The 16,387-nt window shown below is 46.3% G+C and overlaps 2 protein-coding genes across 2 annotated transcripts; both read left to right on the top strand.

Annotated features, from left to right (window-relative positions):
- Positions 1-1,688: 1,688 nt before the first annotated feature.
- Positions 1,689-4,538, top strand: LOC120677238 (multiple organellar RNA editing factor 8, chloroplastic/mitochondrial-like). Its single transcript, XM_039958384.1, has 4 exons — positions 1,689-2,114; positions 2,618-2,715; positions 2,812-2,877; positions 3,661-4,538. The coding sequence occupies exons 1-4, from the start codon at positions 1,738-1,740 to the stop codon at positions 4,302-4,304; spliced, it is 1,185 nt and encodes a 394-aa protein (XP_039814318.1). The 5' UTR covers positions 1,689-1,737; the 3' UTR covers positions 4,305-4,538.
- Positions 4,539-6,025: 1,487 nt separating this feature from the next.
- Positions 6,026-9,515, top strand: LOC120678538 (probable protein S-acyltransferase 7). The gene is made up of 5 exons (XM_039959782.1): positions 6,026-6,121; positions 7,501-7,683; positions 7,901-8,197; positions 8,376-8,609; positions 8,699-9,515. Exons 1-5 carry the CDS (start codon positions 6,026-6,028, stop codon positions 9,176-9,178), a joined length of 1,290 nt encoding a protein of 429 aa, XP_039815716.1. The 3' UTR covers positions 9,179-9,515.
- The last annotated feature ends 6,872 nt before the right edge of the window (positions 9,516-16,387 follow it).

Genomic DNA, 16,387 nt, shown 5'->3' with positions numbered 1-16,387 from the left:
ATCTTTCGACCAACCTAAATTACTCATGTAAGTTTAGAGGCCTACTGCGAGATTTTTAGCCGTCCTCCAGGTTTGTTTGCAGAGAGTGGTTTTCAGGAGCTAGATTAATATTACACTCAAGATGTGTTAACTAAAATAATGATTTTCAGGTGTCTTTAAGATGGATGATGTAATTTAGCCACTTCTGTTTGAGGATACTTTTAGGCCTTATTTTGGCATTTAATTTTGCTCCCTCCTTGCTGGTCTTTCAAGATGCTGTTGCAGATGAAGAAACATACGCTGTATTAAGCTTTCAGCTACTTGACTTGCTTGCTGCCTGCTTCATTCTGGCCTTGCTAGCCCAGTTGCTTATCACCTTTTCAGTCGTTTGATTCTTCTCCTCTTTTTGTTTTCGTCATAAGCAATCAACCTGTAAAATATTGGTATATCTTGCATGGTATAGTTATAAGAACAACACCACAGCATGGTACAGTATATCATTTCCTCGGTCTGCTTATGGGAATGACATTTCTGTTCATGATGCCTATTGTTGTATTCATTATTCATTACTGGCATACATGATTTGCTTGGTTTGCTGCTCAAGGTTGCAAGTGCATACTGTTAGGTACTGATAAATATTACTGCTTCTCCAAGTGCATATAGATGTTTTTCATCTAAATATGTTAGAGCATTATTTTGCAAAAAATACGCGCTTAATGTATCTTATGCATATCATGTGTCCTAGTCCTAGATAAATCTAGACCGTTTTTCTTATGGTTGTACATAGTCCAACTTTGCATTTCAAGAATCAAGACCATTCTTTTGATGATACTATCCGTTTTAATAAATTCTCTTAACCTAACGTCCGTCTCCTGTGCAAGAATGCGTGATGGTTCATTTAAACTAGGAAAAACATGTTTGTTATCTTCTGTAATTGAGTGGAAAATTCTAACCTTAATGTCTGTAACATTGCAGCAAGAGCAGCAGAAGGCGCTGATGGGTGAGATGGTTGGCAAGCTGACAAGCGTGTGCTGGGACAAATGCATCACCGGCACCCCAGGAAGCAAGTTCAGCTCCGGGGAATCAACCTGCTTGATCAACTGTGCCCAGAGGTTTCTCGACATGAGCGCGCTGATTGCCAAACGGTTTGAGATGCAGTGAGGTGTAGGCGCCCAAACACCATTTCTTAGTCAGATGCCTTGAGCTTCTTCTCTGAGCTTCGTACGAACCCCTTTTGAACGATGCTGGTTTTTTTTAATTGTTAGTAACAGAGAAAGTCTGATGTGCTTCCAATATCTGTTGCCTCGATGGGAAATGTACTAGTGTGATTTTTCCGTTTGATACTGAACACTCCCTGCCCTGAGTTTAACTCAACATTGTGCTCCTGCGTCCCTAGTTCTGAGCGACTGTTTATATGCTTACATATAAATCCACTCTTCTTGCTGTAGCGTCATAAGGATTTATACTACAAAATATTTTGTTTTGATCAACCGATCACACTGCTCCAGGCTCGAGCTGAACTGTCTGAAGATTGACAGAAAAAATCGTCATGCAATAAATAAAAAAGAAGAAAGCTACATGGGCCCCAAGAAAGGAGATATAGGGCCGGCCCTACAGAAAAGCAAAGCCCACAAGGCCCGAGTCTCCTGATATTTCGGCCCCAAACCACAACCTCCGGGCTCCGGCTTAAACCCTCCCTGATCACATTCTCTCCCGCATCTCCGCCGACTCGTCTCCTCCTACGGTTTTGCTGCCGCCATGGCGACGGCGTCGCGCGCTCTCCTCCTCTCCCGCGCGGCGCTCTCGCCGCTCCCCGCCGCGGCCGCATCCCGCCGCCTCCCCGCACTCCTCCGCCCGCTCGCCGCGGCCGCGAGCCTCGTCCCGGCGTCGGCGGCGCCGTCGCCCGGTGCCGGGGCGCGGTGCTTCGCGACCCAGCCGGCGACGTCCTCGCTGCGGGATTCGTCCCCCAACTGGAACAACCGCCCGCCCAAGGAGACCATCCTCCTCGATGGATGCGATTTTGAGCACTGGCTCGTCGTCATGGAGCCGCCCCCGGGCGATGCCGGCAACCCCGACATCACGCGCGACGAGATCATCGATGGCTACATCAAGACCCTCGCCCAGGTCGTCGGGAGGTATCTATCGCATTTCTCTGTTTAGTGTTTGGTTGCTGTACTGTATTTCTGTTTGTACATATAAGATTGAGGCGGTATTCCATATTAATGGTTGTGTGGTATTAGGTCTGGTTGGATCCTTTATTGCTCGAATCTGAATGAATCTCTGGGTATTATTGATTCTTGCAGCAGGCTATTGAGTCCATGCTAAATATAAATTTCTGTGGGAAAAAGTTGTTTGGTTTTTACTGTCTGGACGAAGTACGAAATGTACGATTGACCTATTAGCTGTTCTCTGCCTGGTGTGAGCTTGTGTAGTTGACCTACAGCCATGAACCTTCTGGTTGGTATAGGTTTTTCTTTTATAAGTCAACTTTGTAAGTGTGGATATGGCATGTTGGCATGTAATTTGGTCCAGTTGTTCGTCTGTGTGATTAGGACTACAGAAGTCTCTCCAAGTTTCAGTTCCTAAAAATGCAGGGCTTCTCCAGAGTGCCTCATCTAGAACTAATTCCATGTTTCAGTGAGGAAGAAGCTAGGCAAAAGATATACTCGGTGTCAACTCGTTATTACTTTGCTTTCGGTGCCCTTGTATCCGAGGAACTTTCTTACAAACTAAAAGGTATTTGTGATCTCTTGAAGTAATATGTAGGAAATTTCATCATTAAATACCATCGAATATTCTTCCTTGGATCTTATGACTTTGCATCGTTTGCAGAGTTGCCCAACGTCCGCTGGGTTCTTCCTGATTCATACTTGGATGTGAGAAATAAGGACTATGGAGGTAATGATTACATGTTTCCTATCTTAATATACATCAATCATCAAAAGGTTTCTTTTTCAGGTCCTGCTAATTTATTTATGGACTATGGTCTATTTTTGCATTCTCTTGTTGTTTGTTGATACTTGATAGTGTTGTTGCTTGCTTGCTTGTTGGATATAAATATATAGTAGTAGAATTTTGAAAGTGATATACTCAAATCCTCATGATTTGTATGAGATGTAAATGACATGCAAAGTTATTATTTGATAGAATCCAAACTCCAGTATTTTATGAAATTTTCCCTTAATTGAGCTGCCTGTTATGTTCCCTCTGCTTGCTTACCATATCCTTAAGTGATCTAAGGATATCGTTGCCCCCAAGGGTGCATAAAATGAGGTCATGAACGCCTGGAGCTGTGTCCAATCAGGTTAAGTGATTGTTTAGTTGGTATCTTGTATGTGTTCCTTATTGTCTTGTTGAAAAACACCAAGACAATTTAAGAGGCTTATTTGTAATAGCAGTTCATTGTATAGCCTTAGCTTGAGATGAAATTGTTGGAGTTCATTTTTTGTGTCTTCCATTCATTTCAGCACGTTTCAGGAGCTTATGTAATAGTGTATCTGGATGTACTAAATCGTTTCAACACTTGTAATAGCAGCATATGTTATAACCTTTGTATAAACATCAAGACAACTGATTGTACGTGTTTCAGCATATTTATCATTTTTACACATGTTCGTTTCTATGATGAATGAATGAACTGACGGGTCCCAAATTGTTTTGGTACCTTCCATTCTGTTTCAGGAGAACCATTCATAAATGGGGAAGCTGTTCCTTATGATCCCAAATACCACGAGGAGTGGGTCAGGAACAATGCTCGTGCAAAGGAAAGAACTCGGCGCAATGATAGGCCCCGCAACTTCGACAGGTCAAGAAACTTTGAGAGGAGAAGGGACAACATGCAGAATTTCCAGAACAGTGATGTTCCTCCTGGGCAGGGTTTCAATGCCCCGCCACCTCCACCTGGCCAGAACCAAATGCCACCCCGTGATGGCCCTCCGCACCATACTCAGGGCACCATGCCTCCGCCTCCACCGCCACCTCATGCAGGTGGTGGCCCGCCAAACTACCATCAAGGTGGTGCTCCTGGCTACCCACGGGCGGGCTATACCCCTGGTGGTGCCCCTGGGTACCAGCAAGGTGGTCCTCCTGGCTACCAAGGTGGACCTCCTGGGTATCAAGGTGGTAACCAAGGTTACCAAGGTAACCCAGGCCCAGGTTACCAAGGTGGCGTCCCTGGCTACCAAGGTGGCGCGCCAGGTTACCAAGGTGGCAATCCACCACCACCACCACCTTACCAGGGAGGCAACCCCAATGCACCTCCTCCATACCAAGGTGGTGGCGGCCCAGGCTACCCAGGCCAAGGAGGCAACTCGAACTACCAATGAGCATGACCACGTGTGTATGCAAGTGCCCCTGTTCCAGAGTACTCTTTTGGAAGAGATGGTGCGCAGTAGTATAAATCAAACACTTGTTGCTTTCTGATTTTCATGGTTTGTCGTTGCTGTACTGTGTTCACCTAATTATTCCATAGTATTCCAACTTGTGGTTGGGTGTCGAATGATGTTTCTGGCAATCTCAAACTATGGATGATAGTACCATGCAACAGCTGCAACTTGCTACCCTGGAAGTCCGAAACTATGGATGATACTTCATGATAGTATGTAATAGCCGCTCTTTATGCATTCGTTGCCCTTGTTTGCTGAACTAGGTAGTAATTCTCAATTGTTATAGTAAGCTTCATCTGCCTGCTTTGTGTGCCAACTGTTACTGGGACGTTTAGTTTCATGAACTGGTCGATTGTTTAATGACAACTTGTCACGGGTCATTCTGCAAAACTATGTTATTTATGGTGAATTGGCGGTTCAGTCCACCCATTAACGCCTGTATGTTCCTGTTCAGGGAAGTGAAGCTTGTAGCAAGGTTAACCAAACCGGTGGGAACCGGTCCGGTTTGACCGGTTACCGGTCAAACCGGTCCGGTCCGGTTCCGGTTCCGGCCGGTACCCAACCGGCCAAAATTCAAATTTTAAATTTGAATTCAAAAAATGAAAAATTCCCAAAAAATTCCTAAAAATACTTCAAGGTGTGATGAATCTAATGGTGTCAAATTTTCTCAAAAATTCATTCATTTAGTATAGTTTGTGGGAATTTAAAGTTAAATCAAAAAAGAAAAAAAAAATGGACCGGCCCATGAAGGCCCACCGATCAAACCGGTCAAACCGGCCGGTAAACCGGTCAAACCGGTCGGTAAACCGGTAAAACCGGCCGGTAAACCGGTTGCACGGGAGCTTTTGAATTTCAAACCGGTCAAACCGACCGGTAAACCGGTAAAACCGGCCGGTAAACCGGTCAAACCGGCCGGTAAACCGGTCGGAACCGGTTGCACGGGAAAATTTGAATTTATTTGAATTTGGATTTGAATTCAACCGGTTTCCACCGGTAACCGGTCAAACCGGTCCGGTAAACCGGAACCGGAGCCCGGCGGTTACCGGAAACCGGTTGGGAAATAAAACCCTGGCTTGTAGGGCCTGTATATTTTTTTTGGAAATCATAGGGCTGTTGGTGATGCTGCACAGTGCACACCATTTGCAATTTCTTCTCGGCCCAGGCCCAAGTGCCGCGGACCTCGGTCCACGACCCGAAAAAACATCTGGGCCCAACTCCCCAGCTGCACGCTGCTGCCCCCCCCCCCCCCCCCCCCCCCCGCCAAACTGCTACGCGCACCCCGAGACGTCGTCTCCCGTGCGGACGCAGGCCAGACGCGAGACGACACGCGCGCACGTCCCAACGCCAGCCAACTCGAGGAGAGCCGAGCCCACCCCGACCTAACCCGGAGACTCGCCTCCCCACCCACCTTTCCCCTCCTCCCTCCCGCGGCTCGCGTCCGGCCCGACGCCGCCGCACGCCTCCACGCCAGCGCCCCGCCGCACGCCTCCACGCCAGCGCCCCGCCGCCTCCTCGCCAGGGGGACGTCGCGCCGCGCCGTGCCGGGGAGGCCTCGCTCGGGGGGAGGGCTGGTCGCCCGTCGGCCGCGCGGCCGTAGAGGCGGAGGACGGACGGTGGGGAGCTTGATCTAGGGCTCCTGCCTGCCCCCGTGCGGCGGCGGGATGTACGTGCCGCCGCTGCCCGGCGGCGCCGGCGGCCGCGACGATGCGCCCGCCGGCGAGCAGCCTAGGGTTTACCAGGTCTGGCGGGGAAGCAACGTAAGAAAGCTCTACCCGCCCCCTCTCCCTCCCTCCCTCTCCATCTGCAGCGATCCCCGAGGAGTTGTTGAAATTGAATCTGTCGTGTCTTTGCGTCGTGCCTGCGGTTAGTGGATGGATTGCTTGAGCAATTGCTTGATTAGGCGAATTTGAATGAGCTCGGTTCGTGCCCCGGGATGCAAATTGGGGGATGCTGGCTGGAATAGGGGGGATTTACGTGCTTCGCATTATGTTTTGGTGTATTCGATGATTAGGAAATGGTTAGTAGTTGAAGTCCTGAACTATTCTGTGGAGCTCTCTTCTTCTTTTTTCTGAGATGTGGGCTCCCTTTAGGAAAAAAAGGACACATAGTTATACCCGATCGTTCACATATTTGTACTCGACCATTTGTGAGAATTTCTCAGCATCATGCTGTGTTCATTTCTTTCAGTTACTATATGAGAAGAACACTTCTGTGAGCAGGGTGTTCAAAACATTTCAATTGGACTTGTTTTTTCATTGATACACAGGCTGCAATTTAACGATTTCATCACCTGTAATTAATAGTGGATCTTCTTCATGTTGCCTAGTTGTAACTTTGTTCTTATTAATATGTGCCGAACCGCAAGGTTCGGGATCTTTCAATAAAAGTTGTAACTTTGTTTGAAATGATTTATGAGGTTTCTAGGTGAAAATGAAATGGGCATCTGTGCAAAATTTGACGGATAAAGCCTACCATATGACAATATCAATTCAAGTTGCTGTACCCTAATCCCTTGCTCGGCATATTGCCAGCAAGGAGAAAACCAGAAAAGTAATAGGCTGTGCCTCTAGGCTGGTAGGAACCACACCTGTTCTACTTTATATGCTTCAAATCCTCTGTTACAGTTTAGTAGTTTTCTCATCGATCATTTGTCAATTTTCAAAACTGGCCTGTGCATCTACTCGGTGGATCGGTAATTGTTCTGGCTAATGCTAATATTTTAATGAGCAGTAGCATCAGGGTGTTCCCTGTGACTGTGACCCTGTGCATCAAGATACTTTAATGTGTTTTCACAAGTTGAAATGTAGCCATTGTAAGCTGTCATCATTCAAGGGCATACTTCTGTATCTTTCATAGCTTAATTTCGTTTTCGGCAGCCCTTAATCCATTATCAATCTGAACTGTAAAGATACTATACTTTTTCTTTATTGAGTTCTCAACCTTTATGAGATATTCATCTCTCTGGCTATCTAGATGTCCATTCTGCAGCTAACATAGTCATAGTGAACACAATCTTTTCTAAAAAAAATCTAAATCCATGTGCAAACAAATATTTCAGGTTCAATGTGGTTTCTTGCAACTGTGTTTTCTGAACTTCGTTGATGGCATTTCACATTTGTGTCTTTGCTGTATGCAGGAATTCTTCTTGCAGGGAAGATTCATATTTGGGCCTGATGTGAGATCTGTGTTTCTCACTATGTTCCTCATCATTGCACCAGTGGTTACTTTCTGTGTGTTTGTTGCAAGGCATCTCATGAATGATTTCCCCGATAGCTGGGGCATCTCAGTGATGGTAGTAGTGGTTGTCTTCACCGTTTATGTAAGCATACTGCTGCCATTGCTAAGACACGTATTTACTATTTATCATAAGAAGTTGATCCCTAGCCATTACTTAGCCCCTATAGGAACACTATTCTTGTGCTTACTAGTCTGTGAGCTGACTTGACTTGGTGATGAGTTTCTACTTGTTCTTTTTTCAAGGAAATCTGCATCTCTTACAAAGTGCACAAATGACTGAACTTCTTTTCTTCTACTAGGATTTGACGCTGCTTCTTTGTACCTCTGGGAGAGATCCTGGTATAATACCTCGCAACACTCATCCTCCTGAACCTGAATCCATTGATGGGGTCAATGATTCGGGAGGTCAGACTCCGCAACAATTTCGTTTGCCTCGCACAAAGGAAGTAATTGTAAATGGAATCAGTGTAAGAGTCAAATACTGTGATACCTGCATGCTGTACCGACCACCTCGATGCTCACACTGTTCTATTTGCAATAACTGTGTGGAAAGATTTGATCATCACTGCCCATGGGTCGGCCAGTGCATAGGACTGGTAAGTTATTCAAGATTACTAGCAGTTTTATAGGCGTCCTTACTATAACAAGCATGCTGTGCACTTGCACTAAAATTGATATTCAGAGCTGCTCTTTCCGAGTATCCTTTTCATTTTTTAAAGATTTTACTGACTAATTTTCTATTTTTATAGACTGACCATCAGCTTATTTGTGCAGCGCAATTACCGGTTCTTCTATATGTTTGTATTCTCGACCATGTTACTCTGCCTGTATGTATTTGCCTTCTGTTGGGTGTATGTGATCAAGATTAGAAATGCTGAACAATTGTCAATTTGGAAGGCCTTGACAAAGACACCAGCTTCAATTGTTCTAATTATCTACTGCTTTCTTTGTGTATGGTTTGTCGGTGGTCTGTCTGTCTTCCATTTATATCTAATGAGCACCAACCAGGTAGGTGTTGGTTCATTCCAATTGTTGTCTCCGTAACTCTGCAACTGCAATTCAATAGCTAATCCTTAATTTACCCATTTTCCTTGTAGACAACATATGAGAATTTCAGGTATCGCTATGATCGACGTGATAATCCATATAATAGAGGTATTCTGAACAACTTCCTAGAGATATTCTGCACTGCTATCCCTCCTTCAAAGAACAATTTCCGGGCGAGGGTCACAGTAGAGCAAGGGTTGCAACAAACACGCTCACAGTGTAGAAGTTTCATGAGCCCAAACATGGGCAAGCCTATTGGAGATCTTGAAATGGGCAGGAAGCCAGTGGCTTGGGATGAGCCAAGGACAGCAGCTGATATCAGGGACTTGGAGGCAGGCCTTGAGGGCATGTTTGACGAGAAAGAGGGCAGAATAGCCCATGCATCTCCAGATCTGAGCAGAGATGAACTTTCAGCGGAGTTTGTGGAAGGCCGAGCTGGCATGCATTCCAGGCAGTCAAGTTGGGCTCAGAGAGCCACAGGTGAAATGGAAGCCATGGCTGTGCAAATGGCTACCGCTCGCGGAAGCTAATGTGTTGCCCGGAATGGCACACATTAGCCATAAAAAAAAACTTGTGTGTGTTTCAATTGCGCATGGAGTGGGTGTCGTGATCATGTCTCAAAGCGAACTGCCATGTGTTTTCCACGTGTGCCAGGCAACGGCCTGGATCGGTGTAACTGTCAACGAGCTTGCTGTTGTGTGTCCCTGGTAGCGCATCAGAGCCCTGCTGTGTTGTTTTGTTTGTTTGTTTGGTTGGTGTTTTAAGAAAGTAGCCGACGAGCTTAAGCTCCCGCCTGGTTCGGATGATGTATTTGTATATAACTAAAATTATCAGGTTGCAACAGATGCTGTGTTTGGTTTGCCATGTCTCTGCTTGAGGGGCATACACGTGCCCTTGAGTAGCCAAGTCGGCTCTTTGGATATGAATGATCTGAAAATCTCGTCGCAATTCTGTTGCACCTGAAGTTCGAGAAGTTCAACAATCCACATGCTAGGTTGTGCTCAAGTCTGAAAATCCAACCCGGTGGTCGGGCCGAGCCGGACTCGAGCTGAAGGAAAAAAAACCTACGGCTTCCTTTTAACCCAACGACCTGAATCCGAACTGACGGATGATCGTCACGGTGCCCCCAGTTCCTTTGATGCTGGGCAGGCAGGCGAGGTGCCAATGAAACCAATCGAATTTGGAATGCCAGATGAGCACGCTGTTGACGGCTTGAGGCACGTGCATCGTGTGTCGAGAAATTTCAGAATTTGGGCCGATCAGACCCCGAGCGGCCCTGAGGACCGGACACCGGAGCAGCAACTGACACTCCATCCCTGTGCTCCCAGGCAATAATTGTACTACTAGAAGTTTGCCACCAGTCGGCCGCCATTAGCCTGCCCGGCCAGGCGGTTCGGCGTGCTTCGTCTTCAACCTCCAGCCTTCCAGTGAGGCCGGCCGGACGATCGACTATCGAGATGCTGCACCGCCGCGACATGTGGACCGTCCAATTATTGTCGGGTGGGTACATGTGAACGGATCGGGCGACTCGACATGGATGCAGCTCGTCATCGCACTAGCTAGCAATGCAACTACCACGGGGCTAAGCTAGGTCGTGGCCAGGTCGTGGCCGTTAGGGACAGGATCACAGGACGTACGGGCGGAGCTAGCATTGCGTCATCGTCTGCGTGCAGGTGCAGGTGCAGTGTAGTGCGCCAAGCTGGTGGGTGGGTGGTCTGCAGAGATGATCTCCCAGTAGTGGTGGTGCACTCGTCCGTCGCGGGTAGGTGCGCGCGGTGGCCGGTGGGCGAGGCCAGCTAGCTGCCCGACGGGCGCAGCTGATGATCAAGCCTAGGCGGCTAGGCCTGTGTGCCTGCGCCGGACGAGCACGAGCCATGGCTGGTCGCCGGCGGCCGGACGGCGGGCGAGCCGATCGATCGATAGATAGATTGGACTGCACTGCACCGGACCAACGCCGAGCCGGCCGACCACCGCGCCCTGACTGTCGATCGACCAAGATGCATGCTGCACTGCACCGGACCAACCCCGCACGTTTTCTTCTTGACCGTTACTCCGTTAGCTTTTGCGCGTACGTGATGTTCCCCTGCAAGACGACGCGCGCGCACACACCATGGGAAGATTCACCACCACTACTACAAAACAGGCCTTTGTTCCTGGCTATTTGTCCCGGCAGCCTTTGGGCCCGGGACAATAGGTGGCTTTTGTCCCGGGTCCAACGGCTAGCCGGGCCAGCGGGGGGACGGGGGCCTTTTGTCCCGGTTGGAGACACCAACCGGGACAAAATGGGAGACTTTTGTCCCGGTTGGTGGTTCCAACCGGGACAAAAGGCCCGCGTAGCCTTTTGTCCCGGTTGGAACCACCAACCGGGACAAAAGTCCCCCCTTTTGTCCCGGTTCGTGCCTCCAACCGGGACAAAAGGCCTTCCCTTATCCCCTTCCCTCTCCCCCCGCCCGAGCCATTCAGCTCACTTGTTTTCTCTGTTCTTGGCTCGGGATAGAGGAGTTCTTGCTCATTTCTTCACCACATTTGTGAAGATCTTTGATTCCCCGTCCATCCATCTGCTCTAAAGGTTTGGGGCTTGTTTTTCTCTTCTTCCTTGGCTTGTATAGCTCATTTCATACTTTAGAAATAGAGAAAATGTGTAGCTAGCTCATTTCTTGGACATTATTTTGCTAGCTAGATTGCATATATATGTAGGCGTAATTTTCTTTTAGATTTAGATGAGTATATGGATAGTAGAAATTTTTAGAATGAGTGTAGATACTTCATGTGATGTACTTGTATATATGACCATATTGTGGATAGTTGATTTTTTTATTCGTGAATGAATTAATGAAATGAGTATATTATAGAATTTTTTGTATTATGAATGGATTATTTTGACACTCTAGTGATGTATTTAATCAGGCTCACATTGAAACCATCTAGAAGCTAAAAAAATCTTTATTTCGAAACAAGTATACGTCGTTAATCTCCATCCAACGGTGATGGCACTACCTTTCAGGGATACACGATGCGCTATAAGGACGTCGCAAATCGGTTGGTCGCATCACCAGCACTTCCGATTGATAAGAAGACAGCATTTGACGCAGTCAGCATGCCGTTGTTGTACTGAGAGCATATGAACGAGCATGCTGCCTGTGCCAAGTGCTGTGCCTATTAATCGTAAATGTTGGTGCTGCGACTAGCCGATTGGTGACATCCTTGTACCGCACCGTGTCCCCCCGAAAGGCAGTGTCATCACCGCAGGGTTGAGGTTACTGACATATACATTTTCAGAAATAAAGGTTTATTTTTCTTCTAGAGGGTTTCTGGATATTGAAAAGAGTGTACTCCTGGAACTGAAGGGTGTCAAAGTAATTAGAAGTTATAGAGATTTCTTTCAATTAATTAGAGATTTCTTGAGGATTAATGATACATTTCGTCTTTTTTTATATAATTTCATTGTTATTTGCAAGAGTTATTAATCTGATCATTGTAATTGTAATAGTAAATAATTTTTGCTTTGTAATGGTAAGAATTTATAATTTTGTGGAAAATAAAGGTATTTTTCAGTAAAATATGGCTTCAACAGCTGGAGGGAGTGGCGCCGGTGGGGGTGATCGTTGTCCTTCTGGAGAGAAGGGCACAACTCGAGTAGGTCGTCGGTCCAAAAAACCTAGTGCTTTTCATAGGGCAGCGCTCCGTTATTTGGAAAAAGAATATAGAGAATGCATGGCAAGGGGCGAGGAACCTCCGTTTGATCTTGAGGATTTATTGCGGCGTTACGGTTCGTCACCACCAAACTCGGAGGTTTCAGCTCCGCCATCTTATTCTGCGCCAGCAAGAAATCCGTTAGAACATTCTGCGTTCCAACGCAAGGACGGTTGAAAACCTATGTGTTGTTGACCGAATTTTTAAATTTCATGTATAGTACTCCTTTGTTAAGTTCTGTAATGGATTAAGTACCCCTTTTAATTAATCAAGATGTATGATAGATATTGCATATCTTTTAATTATTCATGTTATGTTACATTTAGTTTAATTTAGGTTTGATATATTTTATTTATTCGATACGTGTAAAGAATTCAAATCGATTTATTTAAAATGCAGATGGACCGGCAATGGATGTACAATGCTGACCGACGTTCGAAAGAATTCATTGATGGCCTGCATTATTTTTTGTCTGTGGCTGAGGCAAACAAGCAGAATGGTTTTATGTGCTGCCCGTGTGTTCATTGCAACAATAACAAGGATTACTCATCTTCAAGAATCCTACACAGCCACATTTTCGCAAATGGTTTCATGAAAAAGTATGTTTGTTGGACGAAGCACGGAGAACAGGGGGTTACCATGGAAGACAATGAAGAAGAAGATTTTGACGACCACTTTCCCGGGAATGCTGGAATCGGTGCATTCGATGACGATATTCCCATGGAAGAGCCCGAAGTAGATGTAGCAGAAAATGATCCCAGCGACGATCTGGGGCAAGCATTGCACAATGTGCAGGCAGACTGTGAGAGTGAAACAGAGAGGTTGAAGTTCCAGAAGTTGTTAGAGGACCACCATAAGTTGTTGTACCCAGATTGTCAAAATGGATTTAAGAAACTTGGCACCACCTTGGAGTTGCTGCAATGGAAGGCGACAAATGGTGTATCCGACAAGGGATTTGGTGAATTACTCAAACTTGTTAAAAAAATGCTTCCTAAGGACAATGAATTGCCTGCCACAACGTATGAAGCCAAACAACTTGTTTGCCCTTTGGGACTGGAAGTGCAAAAGATACATGCATGCCCCAACGACTGCATCCTCTACCGAGGCGAGTACGAGAATTTGGATGCATGTCCCGTATGCAGTGCATTGCGTTACAAGATTAGAAAAGATGATCCTGGAGATGTCGAGGGAGAGCCTCCCCGGAAGAGAGTTCCTGCGAAGGTCATGTGGTATTTGCCTATAATACCACGTTTGAAGCGTCTGTTTAGAAATAAAGATAATGCTAAGTTGATGCGATGGCACAAAGAGGAACGCAAGAAAGACTCGATGTTGAGACACCCCGCTGATGGGTCGCAGTGGAGAAAAATAGATAGAACGTACCCTAAATTTGATTTGGATGCGAGAAACATAAGGTTCGGTTTGAGTACGGATGGCATGAATCCTTTTGGTGAGATGAGCAGTGGTCATAGCACTTGGCCTGTGATTCTTTGTCTGTACAATCTTCCACCATGGCTCTGCATGAAACGAAAGTTCATCATGATGCCAGTGCTTATCCCGGGTCCAAAGCAGCCCGGAAATGACATTGATGTGTACCTAAGACCATTGGTCGAAGAACTCTTATTGCTCTGGGGCGATGAAGGTGTACGGATGTGGGATGAATACAAACAGGAAAACTTCAACCTACGAGCATTGCTGTTCGTAACGATCAATGACTGGCCTGCTCTTAGTAACTTGTCAGGACATTCGAACAAGGGATACAAAGCATGCACACACTGTTTAGATGATACCGATAATATATGGTTGACTCACTGTAAGAAGGTTGTATACATGGGTCATCGTCGGTTTCTTCCCATCAGGCATGCGGTACGAAAGAAGGGCAAGCATTTCAAAGGCCAAGCGGACCACCGAACAAAACCGATGCACCGTAGTGGTAAAGACGTCTTCAACATGGTAAAAGATCTAGAAGTTGTTTTTGGAAAGGGATCTGGTAGCCAACCTGTTCCGAACGAAAATGGAATGGCGCCCATGTGGAAGAAGAAATCTATATTTTGGGAGCTACCATATTGGGAAGTCTTAGATGTTCGTCATGCAATTGATGTGATGCACCTCACGAAGAATTTTTGCGTCAACCTGATAGCATTCTTGGGAGTGTACGGAAAGACAAAAGATACAGTAGAAGCACGTCAAGAATTGCAACGTATGGAAGAACGAGATGCCTTACATCCACAACAGCGAGATAATGGACGACAATACTTAAGTCCTGCCAGCTATACTCTTAGCAAGGAAGAGAAAGAAACCATGTTTGACTGCTTGAGCAGTATAAAGGTTCCATCTGGATACTCATCCAATATAAAAGGAATCTTAAATTTGGCAGAGAAGAAATTTACAAATCTCAAGTCCCATGACTGCCATGTGCTTATGACCGAACTTCTTCCGGTTGTGCTGCGGGGGATTCTGCCTGATAACGTCCGGTTAACCATCGTGAAGATATGTGCCTTCCTCAACGCAGTTTCTCAGAAGATAATTGACCCGGAGAATTTGATAAAGCTGCAAAACGATGTGGTGCAATGTCTTGTTGGCTTTGAGCTGATATTTCCACCATCTTTCTTCAACATCATGACACATCTTCTAGTGCACCTTGTCAAAGAGATTGATATTCTCGGACCAGTATTTCTACACAACATGTTCCCATTCGAAAGGTTCATGGGGGTACTCAAGAAATGTGTTCGTAATAGAGCTCGTCCAGAAGGGAGCATCGCCAGTGCGTACGGAACTGAGGAGGTCATTGACTTTTGTGTTGACTTTATTGATGACCTTAAACTGATTGGAGTCCCTGAATCGCGATATGAGGGGAGACTATCTGGAAAGGGTACATTAGGAAAGAAATCTTATGTCTGCACAGATGATTTCTCATTCAAGAAAGCGCATTATACGGTTCTTCAACAATCATCCTTGGTTGACCCATATATCGAGGAACACAAGAAAATTCTGCTCTCCAATTTCCCGGAAAAGTCTGAGGCATGGATTACACGTGAGCACATGAACACTTTCTGTAGCTGGTTGCGGAAGCATCTAATGCATAACATGGATATAAGTGAACAACTGTTCTTATTGGCTAGGGGCAGCGCCCTGAAACCTAAAAGAAATCAAGTCACCGGTTGAACCGACGCCAAGCAAATTACACACGTCGGTGCATTGACTTGAGCACGTCTGGGAGTTTTAGTATCACCGGATGAACCGACGTAAGGCAAAATGTACTCATCGGTGCAATGACAGAGATGGCCTGCGGGCTAGGGTTTGGCACCGGATGAACCGACGATAGGAAGTTTGAATACGTCGGTGCAATGGCAGAAGCAGACCAAGGAAAATGCATACATCGGATGAACCGATGATGCACCGGTTAATGGCGTCGGTGCAGTTGTCCAGAGAGTTTGTTTTTCAAGGATCAGAGGACAGTTGCACTCACCGGTTAAACCGACGCTAACATTACATACACCGGTCGATTGCGTCGGTTGATTGCCCGTACACGTAACGGCTAGTTTTCAGTGGGCAGTTTAGTATCACCGGTTAAACCGACGATGGCGATTTGGGGAGCATCGGATTAACCGGTGTTAAGCACATTTCTGGCAGTTTTTCTCCAACGGCTATATTTGCTTGTGCTGCCTATATATACCCCTAAGGCCGCACCATTTGAGTGTGCTGGAGTTCAAAGAAGTATACAAGAGCTAAAGATCATCTCCAACCACCATAGAGCTTCATTGTACATCATATAGGCTTAAGCACACTTGTGAGAGTGCTTAGTGCTTGTTTAGGCTTAGTTCTTGAGAGAACTAGCTTGAGAGAAAGCCTTGCTGCGGCAAGCACCTTGTGTACTCGTCGTGTGACCCTCCGACTTGGTGTGGAGTGGCAACGACACTTTGTGCGGGGAAGGAGGCCCCTACTTGGTGTTAAAGCTCCAAGATAGTGAAGACGGTGCCGTGGTGACGCTTCGAGATAGACGGTGGCGGTGACCTCGTCTTTGTGACTTGGTGTCACTTAGCCTTTGC

This window comes from Panicum virgatum, chromosome 6N (genome assembly GCF_016808335.1).
Source record: "Panicum virgatum strain AP13 chromosome 6N, P.virgatum_v5, whole genome shotgun sequence".
NCBI lineage: Eukaryota > Viridiplantae > Streptophyta > Magnoliopsida > Poales > Poaceae > Panicum > Panicum virgatum.
The sequence above is the reverse complement of the archived record's forward strand: the minus strand, read 5'-3'. Positions and strand labels throughout refer to the sequence as shown.